The 25,321-nt window shown below is 35.6% G+C and overlaps 1 protein-coding gene across 1 annotated transcript; it reads right to left on the bottom strand.

Annotated features, from left to right (window-relative positions):
* Positions 1–446: 446 nt before the first annotated feature.
* On the bottom strand, positions 447–7,298 carry LOC120127743. Its single transcript, XM_039145586.1, has 5 exons — positions 7,272–7,298; positions 3,935–4,025; positions 3,693–3,815; positions 862–1,084; positions 447–693 (listed from the first exon to the last, which is right to left on the bottom strand). The coding sequence occupies exons 1-4, from the start codon at positions 7,296–7,298 to the stop codon at positions 879–881; spliced, it is 447 nt and encodes a 148-aa protein (XP_039001517.1). The 3' UTR covers positions 447–693; positions 862–878.
* Positions 7,299–25,321: the final 18,023 nt, after the last annotated feature.

Raw genomic sequence — 25,321 nt, 5'->3', positions numbered from 1 at the left:
AAAGCTCTGATTACCAGTTGTTGGGAAATAACTGAGTACGAGTAATTTCCCTATAACCATATTAGTGAGAATACGAAATAAAGAAGGAAAAATAATACCCTAAATTGATAACAGAGTTCAGCTAATTTTGCCTACGTCTTTGGACTGTTGCAGATCTTTTACTGTAGAGAGAAAAATTACAAGTGTTTACAAAACACTCACTACTCACAAAAAAACTCTCTAGTATTGAGAGAAAGAAATGATTTGGGATGATTTTGAAACTAAATGGGCTAGGGTATTTATAGTTGAAGCTTAATGACTAATCTTATAATTAACCCTATTTCTATTTCAATAAAAAATTTAGTCGCCCACCTTTGAAAACATCTAGCCACCAAAAACCATCTAGAAGCACATGCAATTATCAACAATACTGTCATCTAGAAGCCATATATTTTTCAACAGGTTTCATCTGATAAACCGGTGTTAACATTGCCAATCCGCTCTCCCAGCGCGAGCAACTCCTGTGGTCATTCGGAAAGTTCGAGGAAAGGGTCAGTAAAATTAAAGCCATAACATGCAAGACAAGACAACATCTAATGGGCTTCTTCATACCTCGTAAGACATTTCCTCTATATCCAAGCGCATATCTCTGTGATGATCTATAAGATTCCCAACTTCTTCGTAAAATTCTGGGAACTCTAGTACAGCAACCCCCTGCAGCAAGTCAAATAAAAGATATCAGCATATATATATATATATAAAACTGAAAAATAACCCCCAAAAAAGTGTCAGCCATAAATGAGTTACTTTCTCCTAGTTCAGAAAAGAAAACAAACGGTAAATGAACAGAGATACATTGCAGAAATGAAAAACAGTACTTACATCAGGTGGAAGAACTCTCAAGTGAGGGAGATTACGGTGTCCCAGAGAAGTCTCAGGTAACGCAACACTCTCCCTGCGACGCCAGCAGGTGGAACTGGTCCGAAATGCCTACGCCCCACCTCCAAACCATCCTGTGAAGGATTCATGGTGCTCTGTGAGGTATAACTCACTGGAAAGTAATAAGGAACTGCTGCCTCTTGCGGGTGTACATTAATGCTGTGGCCTGTTGAACTTTGATTTAAAGAATGCATGCTCATCTTCATTTCCCAATTACCACATTTATAGCATTTTACAATACCTGCTAGAATGTTCTTAGCTGGAGCAGTTACACCAGAATGCCTTGCTGGCATATCCTTCCTAACAACCAAATAACAACCTATTTGTTATTCACTGCTATTCTCATAATAGTTAACATTCTCCCTACTGTCTATGGACTCTAGAACTTTACAATTGATTTTGAGATTGTAGTAAAACAAAGAGAAATAAGCCCGAGACAAAGACTTGGTGAATCCATCAGCTTTTTGATGTCGAGCAGGAATGTAATTAACTCAAACTTTATCGGCAGCAACCTTCTCGCGAATGAAATGGAGGTCTAATTCAACATGTTTCGACCGAGAATGCAGAACAGGATTGGCACTCATCGCTATCGCACTCGTATTATCACTCCAAATAATAGGAGTGCTTGATGGCGAAATTCCCATATCTGTCAACAAAGCTTGAATCCAAACAACATCAGCCACAACATCCGCTAACGCACGATATTCAGCCTCAGTAGTCGACTGAGAGATTGACCGTTGACGCTTGGAACCCCAAGACACTAGATTACCTCCAAGAAAAACACAAAACCCAGATATCGAACGACGATCATCAACATTGCTTGCCCAATCGGCATCCGCAAAAGCTTCCAAGTGTAGACCCAATCCTGTCTTTTGAAACACTAGACCATAATCAAGTGTCCCACACAAATAACGCAAAATACGTTTCACAACCACCTAATGTTGAGTACAAGGCACATGCATGTACTGAGCTACACGATTGACACTATACGCAATGTCGGGTCGCGTATGATTTAAATATAGAAGGGCTCCAACAACGCTCCTATATAGTTGAACATCTTGTAACGGACTCCCTCCATCTTTACTTAGCTTCGGAGATACGACCATCGGTGTTGGAACTGGATGAGCATTACGCATGCCAGTACGTTCTAGCAATTCTAGAATAAACTTCTTTTGTCGTAAAATAAGCGAATGATTCGTCCGCTGAACTTCAAGTCCCAAAAAATAGTTTAAGTTCCCCAAATCTTTTAGAGAGAATTCTTGACTCAACTACGATATAACGCTTTCAACGTCAGTCTCATCTTACCTCGTAACTATGATATCATCGACATAAACGAGAACATAGGTGAAAGACTTCCCTATGCAACGAATGAACAAGGAGGCATCAGCTTGTGTCCCATGAAACCCAATTCGACCAAGAAAATCACATAGTTTCGCATACCAACTTCGTGGTGCTTGTTTAAGCCCATACAACGCCTTTTCAAGTTTGCAAACAAGTCGTGTGCCATCAGCAGCAAGTTGTTCAAACCCGGGAGGTTGCACCATGAACACCTCCTCTCGTAAGTCCCCATTAAGAAACGTATTATTCACATCAACTTGTCGCAATTTCCACCCATTCATAACAGCTAATGATAAAACAATCTTTACTGTGGAAGGTCTAATAACTGGGCTGAACGTATCATTAAAATCTTGTCCCGGAATTTGAGCGAAACCTTTCGCTACTAAACGAGCCTTATACCTCGCAACAGATCCATCAACATTTTTCTTGATCCGGAACAACCACTTACATCCAATTGTCGTTCGACCAGGAGGTAGAGACACCAACCGCCATGTACCCTTACCAATTAGAGCATTATATTCAGCCATGACAGCATCTTTCCACACAAGGGTCAGTAAAGCTTGTTCAATAGAAACTGGTTCTTCATCATCAATTACGGATTGAACCGAGAAGACTTTGGGTTTGAAGATCCCATCCTTACTTCTCGTAACCATAGAATGAATATTTGAAGAAGAGGGACGAGAAGTAATACCAGGAATATCAGATGAAACAACCATGTTCGAACTATTGTTGTGGGAAGATATTTGAAGAGTCGAATCTGGAGCAAGAGTGGAGTGCTCAGGAACACGCAAATCACCAGAACCGTCAATTTGTCTAGGAGAGATTGTGTGTCTCGCGGATCTATCCACATTATCACTGGACGCAACTTCAGCATCAACCTCAGCAGAATTCATCGGTTCGTCCACTCTATGACATGAGCTACTGGTACGAGAAGTAGATGATTCATTTTCATAATGATGCAACGTTGAGCACGATGGGACTGCTTGATTATTTAGCACCTTGTCGATGCCATGAACGACATCAATAATGGCAGACGGTTGTAAATTATTTGTAGGAGATGGATGAACAGCAGTAGCTTGACCTGCAAACGGAAAAACACTCTCATCAAACTGCACATGCCGAGAAATATAAATTCGACCTCCAGGTGCAAGACAAAGATAACCCTCATGTTGAACACTATATCCAAGAAAAGTACATGCTTGTGATCGATACTCAAATTTGTGAGATTGAAACGAACGAAGGCATGGAACTTTGATTTAAAGAATGCCTGTTCATCTTCATTTCCCAATTACCACATTTATAGCATTTTACAATACCTGCTAGAATGTTCTTAGCTGGAGCAGTTACACCAGAATGCCTTGCTGGCATATCCTTCCTAACAACCAAATAACAACCTATTTGTTATTCACTGCTATTCTCATAATAGTTAAAATGGCCCCTTACTCCTTCAATAAGCGGTGCAGGATGATGGAAGTTTGGATTCCGAAGGTCAAGGGGAGAATGTGAGAACCTTGTGGAACTTCTATGCCTAGTCTCCATAGGTCCACCAACATTGCTACCTGTAGAAAAACAAGTTCAAAGCAATCAGTTTCAAGGTGAAAACATATTCCTACAGTACCTAATTTACATCAATACTGCTATACATAAAAAGAAATATATATTTAGATAGAGAAAGCACCAACCATGTAAGGAACACCAGGAGCCTGAGCCCAAGTTGAGGTACCTCCATTTGTTATAGTCGGCTGAAAAGGCAGACCCAAGTAATTTCCCTGAAAATAATTATTGGCATTATTTATACTATGGTACGCGTGTTGCTTTGGTTGTTATGTTATAGGCATTTCATGTACTACATATTATATTACGTTCATCTATTATAATATTGTATATGTTTATAAGCATGTACTTATGTCAAATATAACCTATATATATATACATATATTTACTACATGGTTTACATGTTTTTATATATTTTACATATATGTATATGACATTTTGTACGGTATATCATAGTTTATATGTGTTTTATCCCTTTTTCTTTTCTTAAAGTGTATACATATTATTTTTCATTAAATATCAATTTTAAAATATGTATATATGTTACTAAGTAAAAATAAGATGTCAACCTTTTGTAGGGGATCCATAAAAACGTCTCTCAATAATAAGGGAAGTGTTTTTTTCGAGGATTGTTCGTGCAAAAGGATATTCCACTATTATTTGACCGATTTTATAATGTAGTATTAACATATTTTGATATAAAAATCAAGAAAATGTCATTTTGTGTGAGTAATCTATGAAAAAAATCTCCCGACTACATAAGAAGTATATTTCGAGGATTGTTCGCATAAAAAGACATCATTTTACTTGATTTTTTGATTTAATGTAATATTATTATATTTTTAAATATTAAATAAAATCAAGACAATGTCATTATGTGAGGAAAATCTATAGAAAAATCTTCTAACTTAAGGGAAGCGCGTTTTCAAGATTGTTCGTACAAAAGATACTCTTTTAAATAATATTTTTTTCATAATATATACTCCTTTTAATAATATTTAACATAGAACATTCATACTTGTTCCTTGAATGTTGCATAACTGAGGAGGAGATAGTATCATAAATAAGGAGGATGACAATCTTCGTTAATCTTTCAAATTAAAAGGATATCCCTTTTAAAATAAATTCAAGTGAATCAAGTCATTTTCTAAACCAAATCCTTTTTAACAAATTTCACTGAATTTAAAATAAATTTAAATGAACAAAATGATCATAATTTAAATGCATGTCTAAGTTTATAATTGATGAGTGTTCAAAATCTTTAATCTTTGCTTGTTATTTCTTCGATTTTGTGGAATTATTGCTGCTGAATTGGTCGTGTTATACTTGTTTTTGTACAGGTTATTGCTTTCCAGAATTTGTGACAAAATGGGCGAATTCTGCATTTTTATTATTATTTGGTCACGGCTGGAGACATGTGCACGACTTTGGGCACGACGCGTCTGACGTGGCAGTTTCTAGAAGGTCAAGTCAGCGGCGATTTCTAGAAGACTTCATCCGCACGCCTTCTGGAAGATTAACGAGCAGAGTTGCATTAGGAGACTAGTTTAAGTTTGAATTTAAATTAAAAACAATTATCTTTTAGGATTATTTTATTTATTTTCTTTGTTTATCTCTTAGGCTTTGAGAGGCTATAAATAGCAACTTAGGGTAAGCCTAAACTCATCATTCAGATTACATTCTTCTTTTCTCTTTAGTTTTTATAAAAGTTTTCTCCTTTTACTTTTCAAGTTCTTTTCATTTTTCTTTTATTTTTCAAGCTTTATTTTCAAAATGCTAAGTATGACTTTTGTCATGCTTAGCTAAACTTTTCATAAGCCGAGAGCTATCGCGATGACTCAATTCCATCGGGAAAATTGAAACAGACCCTTAATATCTTCAAAATATCTCTCTCAATCTCTGCGCTTATTTTTTCAAAATCAAAACAGTTTTCAAAATCAAAGATTGACTTTGGTCAAGAGGTTGTTGCGATTAAATGTGTGGGAGGAAGATTCAGTTATAGAAAGCAATTCGACTTCCTGGGAACATACTTGGCGAGATAGCTTCGCCAAGAGGGAATTGAGATCGGAATTGACGGTTATCAATGCAATAATCCGAGTCGGACGCCATGAACTTAAACGGTAATTGATCTACGACAATTGATGTTGTTAGAATCAATTACCGAAGCCGGAATCAAAGATTACCTTGGGTATTCGGTATACAAGATAGAGTCACGGGGATAGCCCTTGTAGACAAAGTAACAGACGTGAATCTCGAAGAGAAAACCTTATTCGATGATCATAAGGAAATTGAGTCAAAGCGAAGCTTGAGGCTACTTTTACATTATTTATTCACAATCTTCATCTTCTTATTTTTACTTTAATTACTTTTACTTATTTAATCGGTTTTATTAATTTAATATTTTCTTACTAAAATTCCCCTATTTTTACTGTTTCACGCCTGACATAAATAAATCAGACAAAAATTTATAATTTTCTAAGTCCCTGTGGAATCGACCCTTACTTCTCTTTACTACGTATTTCTTTTATTTATTGATTGAGAATGAGGAATTTATTTTGACATCCAAAACGACAGTTTTCAAATTGGCACCGTTGCCGGTGACTTCGCCAAAGTTACTAATTTTTGTTTGTTTTTTATTTATGACCAGGTCTAATCCGGGAGCATTAGTGGAGTACGACCCGAAGATTGAAGCCAAAGCTAGGAGACTCCACGCACAGACGCCGCGGCACCTACTGAACATGTGCCTTTGAGCATTGATTTTCCCCAAGGCGAAACTCCGAACCAGTTGAAAACTGGCCTTATTCATCTCCTCCCTATATTCCGCGGACTACCAAACGAGGATCCACACAAACATCTCAAGGAATTTTATATGGTCTGCTCTAGCATGAGACCACAGGGAGTAACCAATGACCAAATAAAACTTATAGCTTTTCCTTTTTCCTTAGCCGATACAGCTAAGGAGTGGTTATTTTATCTTCCTCCTAATTCTGTAACTACATGGGCTCAAATGACTCGTCTTTTTCTTGACAGGTTTTTCCCTACGACAAAAGTAAGTGAACTACGAATGAGAATACTTGGAATCAAGTAGCTTGATGGAGAGTCACTTTACGACTACTGGGAGCGGTTTAAGAAGTTATGTTCTAGTTGCCCACAACATGAGTTAACTGAACAAACACTCTTTCAATACTTTTATGAAGGATTATCTCCCCTGGAAATGAAGATGATAGATGCTGCCAGCGGCTGAGCCTTGGTGAATATGACTCATACTGAGGCTAGAGACTTAATATCGACGATGGCCGCAAATTCCCAACAATTTCGCACAAACAATGAACATTCTCGAAGGGTTCATGAGATAAGTTCATTTTCCTTAGAAAATAAAATAGACAAGTTAACTGAAGTCGTAAACTCTCTTGTTACAGGAAATATAGGACAAAATCGATCATGTGGAATATGTGCATTACCTGATCATCCAACATAAGGTAGTCCATTGATTCAAGACGACACAGCAACTCAAGTCAACGCAGTTGGAAACTTTCCAGGACCTCCCCAAAGAGCTTATAACCCTTATGGTAATACATACAACCCAGGATGGAGGGATCATTCGAACTTCAGTTACGCTAAGAACTCGAGACCAAACCAAGGCTATCAAGCGAGACCTCCACCACCACAACAACCGCAGAAGTCATCATTAGAATCGATTGTCGAGAGGTTAGCACTTTCCCAGGAAAAATTCCAGACTCGATCTGAAGCACACTTCCAAGAGATGGACAAACAGATAAGCCAACCAGCTCAAACCATAAGCCACTTGGAATCACAAGGTAAACATCCGTCTCAAACTGAAGTAAACCCGAAGGAGAATGTTAGTGCCATAACTCTTCGGAGTGGTATAGTAGTGGCACCACCTATTCCATCGAACGAAGTGACCCAGAAAGAGAAGAAGACTGATGATTCAGGGTCCTAGGAAGAGAATAACGAAAAACAAATAGACGACCTAATGCTATCTCCCTATGACGTGCCATCATCTTTTCCGTCGAGGTTAGTCAAAAGGGATAAAAAACTGAGGAAAAAGAAATATTAGACGTACTTCGGAAGGTGAAAGTTAACATACCTCTACTGAGGTTATTCAGAAGGTTCCAAGGTATGCCCAGTTTTTTAAGGATCTATGTACGACTAAAAGGAAGCTTACCGGGGTCGAGAAAGTGAATTTAGGAGCAAACGTCTCAGCCATTTTCCAACGGAGGTTACCACCTAAACTAAAAGATCAAGGTATGTTCGCGATCACTTGTAAAATTGGTAAGGTTGAGATAAAACGAACAATGTGTGATCTTGGCGCATCAATTAATGTAATGCCTCTATCTGTTTATAAAATGGTTACTAACGATCCTTTGAAGGATACCAAGATCTCGATACAGCTTACCGACAAGTCAGTGATCTATCCAGAAGGACTCTTAGAAAATGTATTGGTGGAGGTAAACGACTTGATATTTCCTGCCGATTTTTATATAATCGATACGGAGAATGATCGCACAAGCACGTCATCTGATATGCTGCTGGGGCGCCATTTCCTAAGTACTGCACACACAAAAATTGACGTGAGAAGCGAAATTTTAACTATGGAATTTGACGGTGAGATCGTTAAATTTGACGTATATAAGGCAATGAGATATCCTGATAAAGTGGAAAGTTTAAATTCTATCAATTTAATTGATCATTTGGCTGATTAATTTTTAAAGACTAATTTTTCCTTTAATATATGCAAGGAGCTAGAGGATCATGATGAAAACGTGAATTTTAATCATACCGAATTGAATTTGATTTCTTCCAAGCCTAAAGTCTTGCATTCTATTTTGCAGGCACCTGAAGTTGAACTGAAACCGTTGCCTGATCATTTGAAATATGCATTCCTCAGAGCAAACAATGCTATACCAGAAATCATATCAAAAAAGTTATCCGAGGAGGAGGAAAGAGACTTAACAACTGTTTTGCGCCAATACAAGGAGGCTATAGGATGGACCATCGCTGATATAAAAGGGTTGAGGCCAACCACTTGCAAGCATAAAATTAAAACCGAAGAAGGTGCAAAACCAATACGTGAAGGTCAACGACGGCTAAATCTACCAATGATGGAAGTGGTAAAAAAGAGATATAAAAACTTCTAGATGCAGATATTATATATCCAATTTCGGATAGAAAATAGGTAAGTCCGATACATGTAGTTCCTAAAAAAACAGGAGTTACTGTGATAGAAAATTCTGAAGGAGAACTTGTACTAACACGAGTTCAAAATGGATAGTGAGTTTGCATTGATTACAGGAAGTTAAATTCTTTAACTCAAAAAGACCATTTTCCTCTTCCATTCATAGATCAGATAATAGAACGATTAGCCGATAAATCTCACTATTGTTGTCTTGATGGATTTTCAGGTTTCTTCCAGATTCCTGTAGCACCTGAAGATCAAGAAAAGACGACATTCACATGCCCCTTCGGCACCTTCGCTTACCGACGCATGTCTTTCAGACTCTGCAATGCACATGCCACATTCCAAAGGTGTATGATTAGTATTTTTTCTGATCTTATTGAGAAAGGTATTGAAGTCTTCATGGATAACTTCACTGTTTACGGTAATTCATTCGATGGATGTCTATTAAACTTGAAAAATGTGTTGCGTCGATGCCTAGATTTTAACCTTGTTCTGAATTATGAAAAGTGTCACTTTATGGTTGATAAAGGTCTAATTCTAGGATATATTGTTTCATCTAAAGGAATTGTGGTAGATAAGGCGAAAACTGATATAATACATTCACTTCCTTACCCCACTACAATGAGGGAAATTCGCTCTTTCCTTGGTCATGCAGGTTTTTACCGTAGATTCATTAAGGATTTCTCTAAGGTGGCACAACCATTATCAAGCTATTACAGAAGGATAAAGCCTTCAATTTTGACCAACAATGCCAAGAATCATTCGACATACTAAAGGAGAAGTTGGTTACGGCACCCATAGTCCAACCACCAAATTGGGATTTCCCCTTCAAAGTAATGTGTGATGCTTCGGATAGAAGTGTTGGGGTTGTGCTCGGACAAAAGATCAGGAAAGAACCTCACGTTATCGCTTATGTATCCCGTACCTTGGATTCTACACAACGGAATTATTCAACAATCGAAAAAGAATTATTTGCTATTATTTTTGCATTAGATAAATTTAGATCATATCTTCTTGGCACTAAAGTTATCGTTTTCTCTGATCATGCAACCTTGAAGTACTTGCTCAGCAAAAAAGAGGCGAAACCATGACTAATCCGTTGGATCTTACTCCTCTAAGAGTTTGATTTGGAAATCAAGGACAAGAAATGATGTGAGAACTTAGTAGCCGATCACTTAAGCCGGCTTCCAATCACTACAGTGGATCCTCCCATTCGTGAAGAATTTCCGGAGGAAAGCTTGATGATGGCGCAAGCGTCGATACCTTGGTTCGCAAATATAGTCAATTACTTAGCTACAGGTAAATTGCCATCTGATTTAACGAGAGCTAAAGTAAACCGTATTAAAAGAGAATATTGTTTCTTCATTTGGGATGATCAGTATCTTTAGAAGCATTGTTTAAACTAGGTAATTAGACGATGTGTTTCTGAAAGCGAGGTAAGCTCAATTTTAAATTTTTGTCATTCTTATTCGTGTGGTGGACACTTTGGACCGAAACAGACCGCTCATAAAATTCTGGAATGCGGATTCTTTTGGCCTCATATTTTCCGTGATGCTTATTTATTTTGCAAATCTTGTGATAATTGTCAACGTGCCGGTAATTTTGAGCCGAAGAAAGGAAATGCCCCTTAATCCTATACATATATGCGAAATATTTGATGTTTGGGGACTTGACTACATGGATCCATTTGTTTCTTCTTTTAGAAATTATTATATAATTCTTGTGGTTGATTATGTTTCGAAGTGGGTAGAGGCTAAAGCCACTCGAAACAACGATGCTAAAACTACTGTTCAATTTCTAAAGAATTGTATTTTTTCCAGGTTTGGTACACCGAGAGCGATAATAAGTGACCGCGGTACACACTTCATCAATCGAGTAATTGATGTGTTTATGAAAAAGTATGGAGTGAATCATAGAATTGCCATGGCTTATCATCCGCAAACGAACGAACAAGCGGAAATTTAAAACCCGAGAAATAAAGATGATTCTTGAGAAAATAGTTAAGCCAAATCGCAAAGATTGGAGCTTGAAATTAATTGACGCTTTGTGGGCTTATCGAACCGCATATAAAGGACCTATCGGCATGTCGCCATATCGCCTTGTGTTCGGTAAGCCGTGCCATTTACCTATCGAGCTAGAACACAAGGCATATTGAGCCGTAAAACAGTGCAATATGGAGTTAGAAGCGGTTGGTGAAACACGAATGTTACATATACAAGAGCTTGAGGAAATCCGAAGAGATGCTTACGACAACGCCAATATATATAAGGACAAAACAAAAGAATTACATGATCGAAAAATTGTTTCTAAATCTTTTTCTATCGGACAAAAAGTTATTATTTTTAACTCAAAATTAAAACTTTTTGCAGGTAAACTTCGATCAAAATAGAAAGGACCTTATACGGTAACTGAAATATTTCCTCATGGGGCAGTCAAAATTAAAGACAATTCGGGCACTCGGTTTAAAGTAAATGGACACGGGATTAAATCGTATTATGCGAATAGTGAAGTTTGCTTAATTGAAGATCTCGACTTAGAAGAACATGTAGTCTGAATCAGGTCGTTGAGCTAACGACGTTAAACAAAAATGCTTCATGGGAGGCAACCCATTGTTTTTCTGTTAAATTTTTATTTTTACTTTTTATTTTTATTCAATCAAGCATGATTAATTTAATTTTTATTTTTATTTTAAATGAATCAAATATTTTATTCAAATTTAAACGACGTTAAATTCGAACCGTTTTAATAACGGCGCACGTTAACAGAACCCAAGGGGAGCTCGACGCACATTAGCGAAGCCCAAATATTTTTCCCCCTAGTTCGATTCTATTACCCCTCACCTTATCCACTTCCCCCTTTTTATATTTTATGAACCCCACCTTATCACCATCTATCCATCTTTTTCAATTTTCAAACACTTTATCATTAAAAAAATAAAACCATTTTGACTAATACTCAACCTCTCCTCCCACGCATGGTAGTCTCAAGTTAAACCCAAATCAAATAAACTTCCCCCTTTTATCTTCTCCAACTCGACCACCCCCCAAGCGCACGCCTCTTCCTTCTCACCGCCGACGGATACAACACAAAGACTTTTACTCATTTCAACGTCTTCACGACCACCCACTTTTCCCTATCCCGCTATGGTGCGCACGCAAAACCGACCCGATAACACAAACACTCCTCCTCCCACCATTTTTGGAGGACCCTGCCGCTCAAACACGTCGGCATTCGTCGAGTTACCCAGTGATTCCAACTCCATTCCGTTGTCACCCCCAGTTCAAACGATGAAAGGTCGTGGCCAAGTTCCGATATCACCGTATCACTCGACATTTGTGCCGACTGCCTCCTTCCGCCCCAGCCCAAGCACGTCTCGCTATCCGTCCACTTCGCGATCTCCATCTCTGTCTTTTCACTCATTGTCAACCGAAGAAACATCAACACACCCAAGACGGACGGCATTTCCATCGTACTCGATACACTCGGCGGAGTCCGATAATGCTCCCGAGGTAAACTCTAGCCCCGTATCGATTCAACCGTTGCTATTGTACCATCATATCTATGGTTTTACAGATGATTTCGTTGCCAGTTTTTTACCTCTAGATCCGTCGCCTACAACATCAAGCTCACGGCAGTAACCTCCACGCAATGTTTCGCCCAACAGTCTACCTAGCCCAGGGGATGCACCTGACAGCCCGCCACCAGCCTATGAAAATTCAGAGCGCAACCGACGGGGTCGGTCATACGCTGTCCCTCCCGAGGAAACGATGCACGGGTATTTGTAATTCTCCAATGACGAACTGGTACGTTTCGAGTCGGTAAGACACCGCCTTTTCCGTGTAGCTAAGTATATTCCGACTCGTACTCTAGAAACATTACATTTACGTGAGTCTGTTCACACATACTTTACTGCCATTGGTTTAGAATTATATCCGATGATTAACTGTGGAACGTTTTATGAACTTGTGTTTGAATTCTATGCCACTTTTAATTTTTCGCCCCAAAGTCTGCTTAATGTTAGTTCACCTGATGTTGTAACATTTCGGCTATGTGGAAATTACTTCTCAATGTCTATATCGGAATTCAATCTTGCTATGGGGTTCATGACAGATATCACGAGTCATTCGTATCTAACCACTTTGCTTGAGATTCCACAGAGTTTCGATGCCGACATGGCTTATAAGGCGTTTACGGGTTTAGTCGGACACACTTTCAACTCCCACTCGACGCGAGCCCATCTTATCCACGACCCGGCCTTGCACTATATCCATCGCTTCCTCGCTTACAACTATTCCTGTCAGAACGACTCATCCTCCTCCTTAAGCCGAGTCGAGCTATTCTTTTTATGGTGCATGTCCATTGGCAAGCATGTGATCCTAGGATTTTGGTTTGCTCGGGCCTTTGAGATCGTTATCCGATCCAATCGCCCACTTATTCTTGGCCCTTACATTACACATTTAGCTTCTCGCATCGCTCACTTTGATGTAACACGATTTACTTATGCTTTTTCTGCAGATGCTTTAGATGAGCGTTGCTTGGATTCGATGGGCTTACTTACCGGAACACCGAGTGCACCTTACTTCGTTCCACCAGGTATACTCACTCATAGCAGCGAGCGCGTCTTTACGCACCGTAATGTACCAGCGCCTCCACCTGCAACACCTCGCTCCGATATGTAAACTCAAATGGATGAAGTCCACGACTGCCTCCACTTCATCGAGACGAACATCACTGAGATTCTCTCATACCTACGTCCTGGCGCCTCTCATCGCGACCGAGGCCGTGGCCTTGGTCGACATTAAATTCAGGGAGTACTCTATTCCTTCTCTTGCATTTTAATTTTTGTTTTGAGGCAAAACGCTTTAAGTTAGGGGGAGTAGAGTGTAGGATTGAATTTTACCTTGCTTATCTTTATGTTTCGATGCTAGTATGTGTTGGTTGGATTTGTCGAAAACTTCATTGATTGTCTTTGTCTTGTTGAATATTGTTTGGATTGCTATGCTTGTTTGGGAACACATAATTATTTAGGTTTGGATATTCTTGATAGCGAATAGCATGAATTGTGATAAGTTGGTGTCTTTGTGATATTCCATGACTTCATTGGTTGAAATGTGATTATCTCAATGCATGAAACAATCTGGTAAGATTTGAGCCTTTACGAGCATATCATTTTCGCTCGCATTTTGTTTGATTGAGTGTGTCGAATTTGGCATTGATATTCTAGAACCTGCATGTTGAATACTGTCGAGATTACACATGAACATGATGCTTAAAAATGATTTGGGTACCTTAGGATTAACCATCCTGTTTCCCCACTAAATAGCCTACCCATGCATTTTCCCCTCAGTTAAACATTTTTGAGTCTATTCCCGCTTCTTTGTTTTTACCACATTTATAAACCCGAGCCTTTTTGTTTTATCCCTCTTTTCTACCTTTTTTCAGGGCAAGTGAATAATTTTACCATTGTATGCTCCATTGAAAAAAATGTTGAATGCGAAAAAATAGCAGTTTGAAAAAAAAAAAATTGTTGTTCAAAAAAAATGAAATGAAGAAAATGGAAAACAAAACAACAAAAGTGTGAAAAAAAATCAAATGCGTTTTGTTGTTTGACAATTAGTCTTTTATTCTTGGTGTGCTTAATGTTTCAATGGAGTTCAGATTATTATTTGTTAGTTCCTTACCTTGAATATTTAACCATATATTTAGCCTTTTCCCCACCTTTACCTAAGCCCCGTTACAACCAATAAAAGACCCTTTGATTTATGCATCGTGTTCTTATTAGTAGTGGAGATTTGATTTACTTACAGGCTTATGGTAATATCGTGTCAATTCTGACATTGAGCGTTTCTTTACCCCAAACACATTGAGTGATTTGAGTGAATCCCGATAAGGTGTTGAGTTATGAGCATTGAGATTAATGAATGAATGAATATTACAATTGCACTTAACTTGTTCCAATTGGTGATATTCATTTGATTGATTTCTTGACTTGAATAGTTATTGTGGTCTCTACCTTGCTTCCCTAAATGTGAGACTTGACAAAAGAACGTTTAATGAAGTTTTTGACTGATTTGGTTATATCATACTTGAGGACAAGCATGAGATAAGTGAGGGGGAATTTGATGAGTGTTCAAAATCGTTAATCTTTGCTTGTTATTTCTTCGATTTTGTGGAATTATTGATGCTGAATTGGTCCTGTTATACTTGTTTTTGTACAGGTCATTGCTTTCCAGAATCTGTGACAAAACGGGTGAATTCTGCATTTTTTTATTATTTGGTCACGGCTGGAGATATGGGCATGACTCTGGGCATGACGTGGTCTGACGTGGCAGTTTCTAGAAGGTCCAGTCAGTGACGGTTTCTAGAAGACTTCATTCGCACGCCTTCTGGAAGATTAACGAGCAGAGTTGCATTAGGAGACTAGTTTAAGTTTGAATTTAAATTAAAAACAATTATCTTTTAGGATTATTTTATTTATTTTCCTTTGTTTATCTCTTAGGCTTTGAGAGGCTATAAATACCCACTTGGGGTAAGCCTAAACTCATCATTCAGATTACATTCTTCTTTTCTCTTTAGTTTTTATAAAAGTTTTCTCTTTTTACTTTTCAAGTTCTTTTCATTTTTCTCTTTTATTTTTCAAGCTTTGTTTTCAAAATGTTAAGTATGACTTTTGTCATGCTTAGCTAATTTTTTCATAAGCCGAGAGCTGTCGCGATGACTCAATTCCATCGGGAGAATTGAAATAGACCCTTAATATCTTCGGAATATCTCTCTTAATCTCTGCGCTTATTTTTTCAAAATCAAAACAGTTTTCAAAATCAAAGATTGACTTTGGTCAAGAGGTTGTTGCGATTAAATGTGTGGAAGGAAGATTCGGCTTATAGAAAGCAATTCGATTTCCTGGGAACCCACTTGGCAAGATAGCTTCGCCAAGAGGGAATTGTGATCGGAATTGACGGTTATCGAAGCAACAATCCGAGTCGGACGCCATGAACTTAAACGGTAATTGATTTACGACAATTGATGTTGTCAGAATCAATTACGAAGCCAGAATCAAAGATTGCCTTGGGTATTCGGTATACAAGATAGAGTCACGGGGATAGCCCTTGTAAACAAAGTAACCGACGTGAATCCCAAAGAGAAAATCTTATTCGATGATCTTAAGGAAATTGAGTCAAAGCGAAGATTGAGGCTACTTTTACCGTATTTATTCACAATCTTCATCTTCTTATTTTTACTTTAATTGCTTTTACTTATTTAATCGTTTTTATTAATTTAATATTTTCTTACCAAAATTCCTCCATTTTTACTGTTTCACGCCTGACATAAATAAATCAAACATAAATTTATAATTTTCTAAGTCCCTGTGGAATCGACCCTTACTTCTCTTTACTACGTATTTCCTTTATTTATTGATTGAGAATAAATAATTTATTTTGACATCCAAAACGACAGTTGTCAATAATTTTCAATATTTAGACAACGTATAATCGCTTAGGTACCAATTTAGTGTGTTGTGGAGGTGCTAGCTCATCATTTCTTACACGTAATCGACTATCGAGCTCTTAAAAATGAATTTTTAGTAAAACGCAAACCATTTTTGTATTTTAAATGATTTTTCTAAAAATTTATAAAGAAGACGTTTTTAGGTATTCGATCTATACCTAACTCAAAGATCAATGATGACTCCAAATCAAATCATTTCAAAACCCTAATTTCATCCCTTCAAACCTAAAATTTAAAGCTAACGCTCCTACTCATCGCGGGCCTTAAGGAACTCTATGACAGACTTTTAAGGAAGGATTTTAGGTTCAAATCTAATCATAAGATACAATATAATGATCGTTTTGTAATTTTATTAAATACATTTAATTAAATTTTATTATTAGTTCTTGTATAATATATAAATTGTCGATTTAATTTTTACTATTTAATGTAATCATGACTAAAAATGATTAAATTATATAACAATAACTGATGGACGTCAAATAAGAAATAATAAGATTTACCATAATCAATTTAACTACTATTGTTAAAGTCAAAAAAAAAAATTTTAATTTTAAAAATAATTGAATTAAAAATATATAAATTAAATTCATAATTTACATATAATACAAGTACATAATTTCTATCTAATTTGACTACATCCTTCTTTTCTTTTTCTTTTTTAATTAAGATAAAAGTGTTTATAAAGTAATATTTATTTTAAATATTCTCAATAATTTGACAATAAACATTCAATCACTTTTATTGTGGATGGTACTCAATCACCCTTAACTCATTCCACGTCAAGAATGTCAACATGCCCTTTTTTGTGTATATTTTAACTTTATATACACTTAAAGTATTAAATTACAAATTAATATTTTTCTTTTTCTAAATTTAACCTTTGATTTAATTATTCCTTGTTTATATTATTTTTTATGACGTGGCGAGGGTATATTATAGTTGCCAACAACTTTCATGACTTAATCTGTGATAGAATCATTTTATTTGTCTATATATAATAACTTTGTTGATGGTAAACTATGATTTTCTTAATCGATGTGTTAGTTAATTATTCGATTAATTTGTGACGTTTAATCTTATGATAATTTTTATTATTAAATATAAAAACCTAAAGTATAATGAACCAAGTTGAATTGTGATGTTCACACTTTACACACTCAAGGCTAATAGCCACCCAAAACTTGGAGTGGACGACGCGAATATGAAGTGAAGAAGAAGACACGTCTCCTGTATGTGTACACTCAGGCTACTTATATAGTGCTAAGGAAATATAATACCAGAAATATTAATATTTTTTAATATTTTTAATATAATTCTATTTAAAATATTATTTTTATATTAAAAATATTAATTTCGTTACTAAAAATAAATATTATTGATATTAATATTTTCAGTAAAAATAATAATATTTTAAATAACATCCGATATTAATATTTTCGGTAAAAAAATAAAATTTTAAACAATGTTCTATTAAAAATATTAAAAAATATTAATATTTTCTTTAATACTGATTTTCATTAAACATTCTAGTACACTCAATAGCCACCCAAAACTTGAAGTGGACCACGCGAATATAAAGCGAAGAAGACAAGTCTCCGGTACGGGTAAACAATAGTTTACTTGGACCACACGAATATAAAGTGACGAAGACACGTCTCCGGAATGTGTACAGTCAAGGCTAATAGCCACCCAAAACTTGGAGTGGACCATATGAAGTAAAGAAGAAGGCACGTCTCCGGTACGGGTAAATAATAGGGTAAATTATATATGTCGTTGTATTATGAGTAAATTTATAATCGAGTCACTATATTTCAAAAAGTTATAATTAATTTAGCCCCTAAACTATGACATTCATTCTAAATTAATATCTAACTTTAAAATATTTTATATCAGTTTCTCAACTATGAGCCTCATTTTAAATTAAATTGTAAACTTTCAAACATTCTATGTTTGTCCTTAAACTATTAGTATCGTTTTATTTGAATCTTTTTGTTAATGTGACGTTAACTCTATTAAGGGTTCTAAGAATTGAATATGTGACCTTATAAAAAAATTAATATATATTTGAAGCTATTGAGAATAAAACCCATAACATTTTAAAATTTTAATTTAATTTTGAATGTCTTAAAAATCTTTAGAATGCTACGAGTTCAATACTCAATATCTTTAAAAACATGGTAATTTTTTTAATTGATAGAGTTAATAATACGTTAACAGAATGATCAAAATAAAATGATAGTAATAATTTGAAGAATGATATATATTTTTTTAAAAAAATAAACACAAATTTAGAATAAGATCATAATTTAGAGATTGATATAAAATATTCTAAATTATAGGGACTTATATATCATAGTTCAAGGACATAATATGTTATTATCGAATAGTTCTACTACGCGACATTCTAATTTAATGTTAAAAAATGACGACTTTAAGACGCAACTGAAAATATAATAAAAATCATAACATTTTAGGTTGTTATTAAAATGCCATATTAGAAAGATTTGAACTTAGGTCTTCAAAGTGCCTAAGCATGCTTCCACCATTACTCTAATACCAACATTTAGTTAAAGTTTTACAAATTATCTTATTTACCTTATAATTTAAGATAAAACAAAAACAAAAACAATAACAACAATAATAATAAAAGGACGCGAACCTTGGCCTAATATGAAATACAAAAACATTTAACCACTACAGCAAAACTGATATGTAGCGGCGTTTGGAGAGAAAACACCACAAAAGTCAAACATATAGCAGTGTTTACAATCGTAGCGCCACAAACTGATACTTTAGCAGCGTTTGTTGTAAAAACGCTGTAATAGAACAACAACAACAACAAAACCCAATTCCCATATGTATGGGGTAAGGGGGAGGTAGGGTAGTAGGCTGCCCCCAACGCCAGGTTGAGAATAGCTTCCGTGAAAGACCTCCGGCAGTCAGAAAATTAAAAATATAGATAAAATGCAATGCATGTATAAATAATTACATAAATACATAGCTAAACAGTATTCATATGCAGTCATTAATATCATATGTGCTTCTGTAATGAGGAGTAATCCCTGCAAAATAATCCCTGCGAAAGAATCTCTGCATATAGACAGAAACATAAGACCGGCTAAATTTAACAGAGGAAACATGACGAGAATGATACACAGAAGACAATTATAGCAAGCCCAGTTCTAATCTTTCATAAATACCAATAACAGAAAAGTATAAAAAGTAAAAGTCATGGAAATTACTACAAATGCATTTAAAAGAAGACAAAGATGATACACCCTATAGATGTGACCCACACTACTCGACTACCCTAGTCTTAAGCCTCCATAATTTCCTATCATAGGTCATGTCTTCAGTAAGGCCTAAATCCATCAAATCAGATCTCAAGCAGTCTTCCCACTTCCGCCTTGGTCGTCCTTTCCTTCTGGCACCGTCGACTGTAATCGACTCTACCCTCCTGACCGCATCCGACGGTAGTCGCCTAAGGACATGCCCAAACCACCGTAGTCTTCCCTCCCTCAATTTTTCGGAAACAGACACCACCCCTAAGGACATCCTAATAGCAGAGTTGACATATAACGGCATTTTTACAACAAACGCCACAATATGGTGGTTTATTGCGGCGTTTTTTTAACAAACACCGCAATAGAGTGGTAAATTAGCGGCGTTTATACCACAAACGTTGCAATAGATTAACATATAGTGCCGTTTTAGCCAAAACGCCGCAATAGATCGATAAATTAGCGGAGTTTCTACCACAAATGCCGTAATAGATTACACATATAGTGGCGTTTATTCCTAAAACGCCGCAATAGTGATAATAAATAGTGTCATTTTTAGACAAACGCCGCAATAATGTTAATCAATAGTGGCGTTTTTAGAAAAACGCCGCAATAGTTTCAATCAATAGTGGCATTTTTTTAACAAACGCCACAATAGTGTAATCAATAGTGGCATTTTTTTATAAACGCCGCAAAATGTTAAATATATAGTCCTCTTTTTCTCTTACCTGAACCCTAAAATCATTTAAACTCTTCTTCCCTCAAAGCTTCTTCTCTGGAACAACAATAGCTCTCAAACGATTCCTACCGACGTCGTCGTTTGTATGTCCCGACGACCAAATCGGGCCTATCACCGACGAACTATAACACAACTGCATGGTTTGATCCCTCTTATCATTAATGATCTTTTTCATTTTTTTGGTCTTCTGAAAATGGGGAAAACCCAAAAAGCTAACGTATTTGAGAAAAAAAGAGCAAGTGTTGCCTTGAATAAGAGAAATTATCGTCGACGGAATGTCTAAGTGGCGTATTTGCTCTAATGATGGATTAAATTATCGTTGGGAGGATATCGGTCCGGTCTCGCCGTCGAAACTGGATGATGACACGAAAGGAACTCCTATTGCTCCATACCCTTCCATGGTCGATCTCCTTCTTGAAGGTAATAATCTATGAATCTTTCAGCCGCTATAATTTTTTTTCTACGCTCAGTCAAATTTCATATATTGTACTCATATAGGATCTTCGAAGCTTATTGAGAAAGATGATAGAGGAGTGGATAAATACCCGATGTTTAGAATTGAATTTGGTAACTCTGTGGCGTTGAAAGAATCTTCAATTGCCAAAGCAGTATCTATCCTCAATGAAGATGAAGTTGCCTCTACTGTTACTCCAAGTAAACATTTATATCATCTATTTAAATTTATTTTAATTTTTATTCAGTTCGCAGGTGGAAGGTGGAAGGTCGTTATCTGTTTCAAGTGAAGCACTGAAGCGCGCAAGGACTCTTCTTGGTGAATCGGAGGTAGGAGATTTATTTGGTGAAATGGATGAAGAGTTTCTCCATATAGAGTTTACACGGAGGAAAAACTTAACGATACGTCGTCAAACAAGGAAAACAACTTTCCTACGTCCTTTCCCCTCGAATGAGCACAACTAAATTCTACTAAACAATATGGTGAAGACTGTTTATGCATAACTTTAATGTTTCTAAATTGTAATGTATTTTGTTGCTAAGTATTTTTATGCATAACTTATGTCTTAATTAAAATGTATGGTTGTTGTTAATATGTAAAATCAACTAATGTTTCTCCATATATTGTTTATACATATATCAGTCAATTTAGTTGATGTACAGTAGGAATGAAATATGTAAAATCAACTAATATTATCTAAATAAAAGGTAATTAGCGGCGTTTGTATCCAGAAACACCGCTATAGATCTGTTATTTTGTGGCATTTGTATCCAAAAACGCCGCTAAAGAGTAATACTTTAGTGGCATTTTTTAATCAACGCTGCAAAATACTCTTAAATTAGTGGCGTTTGTTACCAAACGCCGCTAAAAAGTTGTACTTTAGTGGCGTTTTTGACATAAACGCCGCAATAGAGTTGTAATTTAGTGGCCTTTTTGTAATAAACGCCGCAATAGTATATCCCTTAGTCAAACAAGGAAAACTGTTTTTTTACGTCATTTCCCCCATAAAGGAGCAATGAAGACTAAATTCTAGTGAACAATATAGTTAAGACTGTTTATGCATAACTTTAATGTTTATAAATTTTAATTTATTTTGTTGTTAAATATTTGTATGCATAACTTGTGTCTTACTTAAAATGTATGGTTGTTGTTAATTAGATAAAGCTACATGATATTAAATTTAGTTTATGGAAAGCAGAAATGAAATATTTAAAATAAATTAATCTTATATAAATAAAGGTAATTAGTGGCGTTTGTATCCAAAAACGCCGCTATAGACCTAACTTTTTGCGGTGTTTGTATCAAAAACAGCCGTAATAGGTTCATCTATAGTGGTGTTTTTCCAACAAACGCCGTTAAAAGGATAATGCTTTAGCGGAGTTTTTATATAAACGCCACAATAGGTTAATCTATAGTGGCGTTTGCTACAAACGCCGATATAGAATAGTATGTTAGCGGTGTTTTTATACAAACGCTGCAATAGATAAAATCTATAGTGGCGATTTTCAAAAAACGCCGTAATAGTTTTGTCATTTAGTGGCATTTTTTTAATAAATGCCGCTAAAAACTTGTACTTTAGTGGCATTTTTTAAAACACCGTAATAGTCATGTAATTTTTTGGCGTTTTTGACGTAAACGCCGCAATTGAGTTGTTCGTTAGTGGCGTTTTTTAATAAACGCCGTAGTAGTTTTGTCCTTTAGTGGCGTTTTTAATATAAACGCCGCCATTGTCCATTTAATTATCACATATCCCCAATTCTTCTGCCCGATCCCTAGTTTTTTTATCCCCGATTCTTCCTCCGATTACCAGTGCGTTTCATCAAATCTGTGCACCACCCACAACAGTAGAGCCACGAGTGACCACCGTTGTACCACCAATCATCATCGTCGCTCCGTCGATCACCCACAACCTTAGAACCAAGAGTGCCCACCGTAAAACTGTTGATATTCTCTCATCGCATATTATTATCAACATTAGATTATATTGATTCGTCTAGTTTGGAGTGAGATTTTTGGTTTTTAGAACCCAATCTTTCAAGGTTCATTAACTTGTGTTTCCTGTAAAATTGTTTCCATATATACATATATACCAGATAAAAAATACCAAATACACTCCTAACTCATCGGCATAGACAACTAGTTTAAGGGAACTTAAACCAATTAATTAACCATGTCTTTTTAGCATGACATTATGTTTCAAGATCAATGCTTCTAGCATCAAACCACAGTTACCTTCTTGCATCAAAGGTTCAAGGGTCAATTTGACCAAATTTTCCAAGTTCAAAGATGTTTTAACCTCCTTTAATTTTGGTTCAGCTCTCATGATCTTCTCCTTTTGATATTCACCAATCATTTTGTTAGACTCCCAGTTGATCTAATTTTACGCTATAACAATGCTGCAACATCAGTCCGTTCAACCTTTTCTTCTGTTCTTTTGCTCAATTCTTTCATCCAATGCTTAGAACAGTCCTCATGCATAATGAGATTGGAATTAAGTACACATGGCATGATGCTTTTCGAACTACAAAAAGCTAACTTAAATGACAATTGACGATGCTAAAATATATGTAAATAGTCCGAGACTTAATCAATTTCTTAGTCTGAAATCAAGATTAATAACTCTTTTTCAAGAGTTCTCACACCCTCAAAACAATGCAAACACAACACACATTTTCATTAATTGCTGAATTGAATCAATAGTTGTCTTCCTTCAGTTTTCATACTTTTCCTTCAGTTTAGAATATGTTCAAGCTTCCTATATACATATTCTTCAAAATCAAAATACAAGAATTTCACCCTAAGAGCACATTTTCGCTTGGAGCCTTTGTATTTTTTCTTAGATTTCTTTTTAGCCATTCTTGGGAGTATGTGAGATGGATGTGAATCTAGAAAGGTGTGGTTTTTATGGTGGAGAAATGATTAGATGTGGAGACAGAATGATGAAGGAAGGAGGGAGTTCTTGAAAAGGATTGAAATATGGGCCATAATGAAGTACGAGGCTTTTATGGTGGAATGGTGTGGTTATATATATATATTACATTTGAATTCAGTAGCTTTTTCTTGGCAATTTTATAGGGTAACCATGAAGGCAGTTCTCCTTTTGGTTCCGCTTCTCCTGGGATTGTTAGTGTCGTATTGTCAAGCAGCAGGTTTAGAAATATTTTTTAGGTTGAACACATATATATTAAGTACCATAAAATTTTGTACATAACAAATACAAATAAAATTTCAGATAAATACAAATAAAAAAATTAAAAAAATTAGATTACCATTTGTATTGGGGTTTCAACTTTCATGTACGTTGGTTAAAAAAAGTTGGCGTGGTAATTTAAATGCTTTAAAATAAAGTTGCCATGTAACGAATATCTTATTGTTTCATATTCACCTGAAACTGATTGTCAGCTGTTATTCATGTTGAATGTTTTACATAAACTAGAAGGCCTTGTCCTTCTTTACTTTTTTGCAGAACATGAATGTCGATATTTTCTGCAATAAAGAAGTCATATTTTTGCCTTTTTTGCATAACATGAATGTCGATATTTTCTTGCATATTTTGTTATACACTTTCATCGGTTTGAATTCTCTCTCTAGGTGCTAATTGAGTTGAGACACTTGAATTTAAATCGATTGCGAGGAACACGTTTTTCAGGAAACAAAGGTAATCTTCTCTCTTTAAGAATGAAACATGAGTTTATTTAGATATAAATGCTTGATATTTATGTTTAGTGAATATTGTTTTCGTGATAAAAAAAATTAAGTCGAGATAGAGTAATTAGTAAAGAAAAGTTCGTGGTGTAATATGTTTCCGTACTCGAAATAACATAACAAAAATAGAAAAAGAAAAAATATTACGAAAGTAATATTACTTGAAGTAACAATATTTTTCAAACCACAGAATTTTATTTGGATGAAGAACTTCTTATACTGTTACTTGATCTTAGCCTAAATCCATAGCTCTTATTTGCTTGTTAACATAAAATCCTTGAAGTAACATTTGAGAATTTGGACTTTATTCTTTTTCTTGTTTGAATGTGTCTTTTTTTAGAACTTTGTTTTATTTTCAATTTGTTAATGTTAGTCCTGTATTGATGTTAGATAATCATTTGTGTTTGTGAATTCAGGATTTTTAAAGCTCCAAATCAATGAATACTACATTTTTGGACCCTTTGTTTGCCCTTGTCTACTATTTTTTTTCTTGAAAGTTTGATTCTCAGAGAGTTTTAGTGAACAATACCCATGTTTATTTCTTTGAACCTCGTTTCTTTGAATGGTAAAATTGTAAAATTTAATTCATGATTTGATCTAAATTTTATATACACTTATCTAAT

Source organism: Hibiscus syriacus, unplaced genomic scaffold, assembly GCF_006381635.1.
Source record: "Hibiscus syriacus cultivar Baekdansim isolate YM2019G1 unplaced genomic scaffold, ASM638163v2 tig00110472_pilon, whole genome shotgun sequence".
Classification (NCBI taxonomy): domain Eukaryota; kingdom Viridiplantae; phylum Streptophyta; class Magnoliopsida; order Malvales; family Malvaceae; genus Hibiscus; species Hibiscus syriacus.
Note: the sequence above shows the minus strand (reverse complement) of the source record. Positions and strands in the feature narration are given on the sequence as shown.

Coding starts and splice junctions, on each gene's coding strand:
- LOC120127743 (XM_039145586.1), bottom strand. CDS start 7,298: ATGGACTACCTTATGTTGGATGATCAG. Junction 3,816..3,934: donor TGGTGTTCCTTACATGGTTG/GTGCTTTCTCTA, acceptor GTTTTTCTACAG/GTAGCAATGTTGGTGGACCT. Junction 1,085..3,692: donor GCTTATTGAAGGAGTAAGGG/GCCATTTTAACT, acceptor AAAGTTCAACAG/GCCACAGCATTAATGTACAC.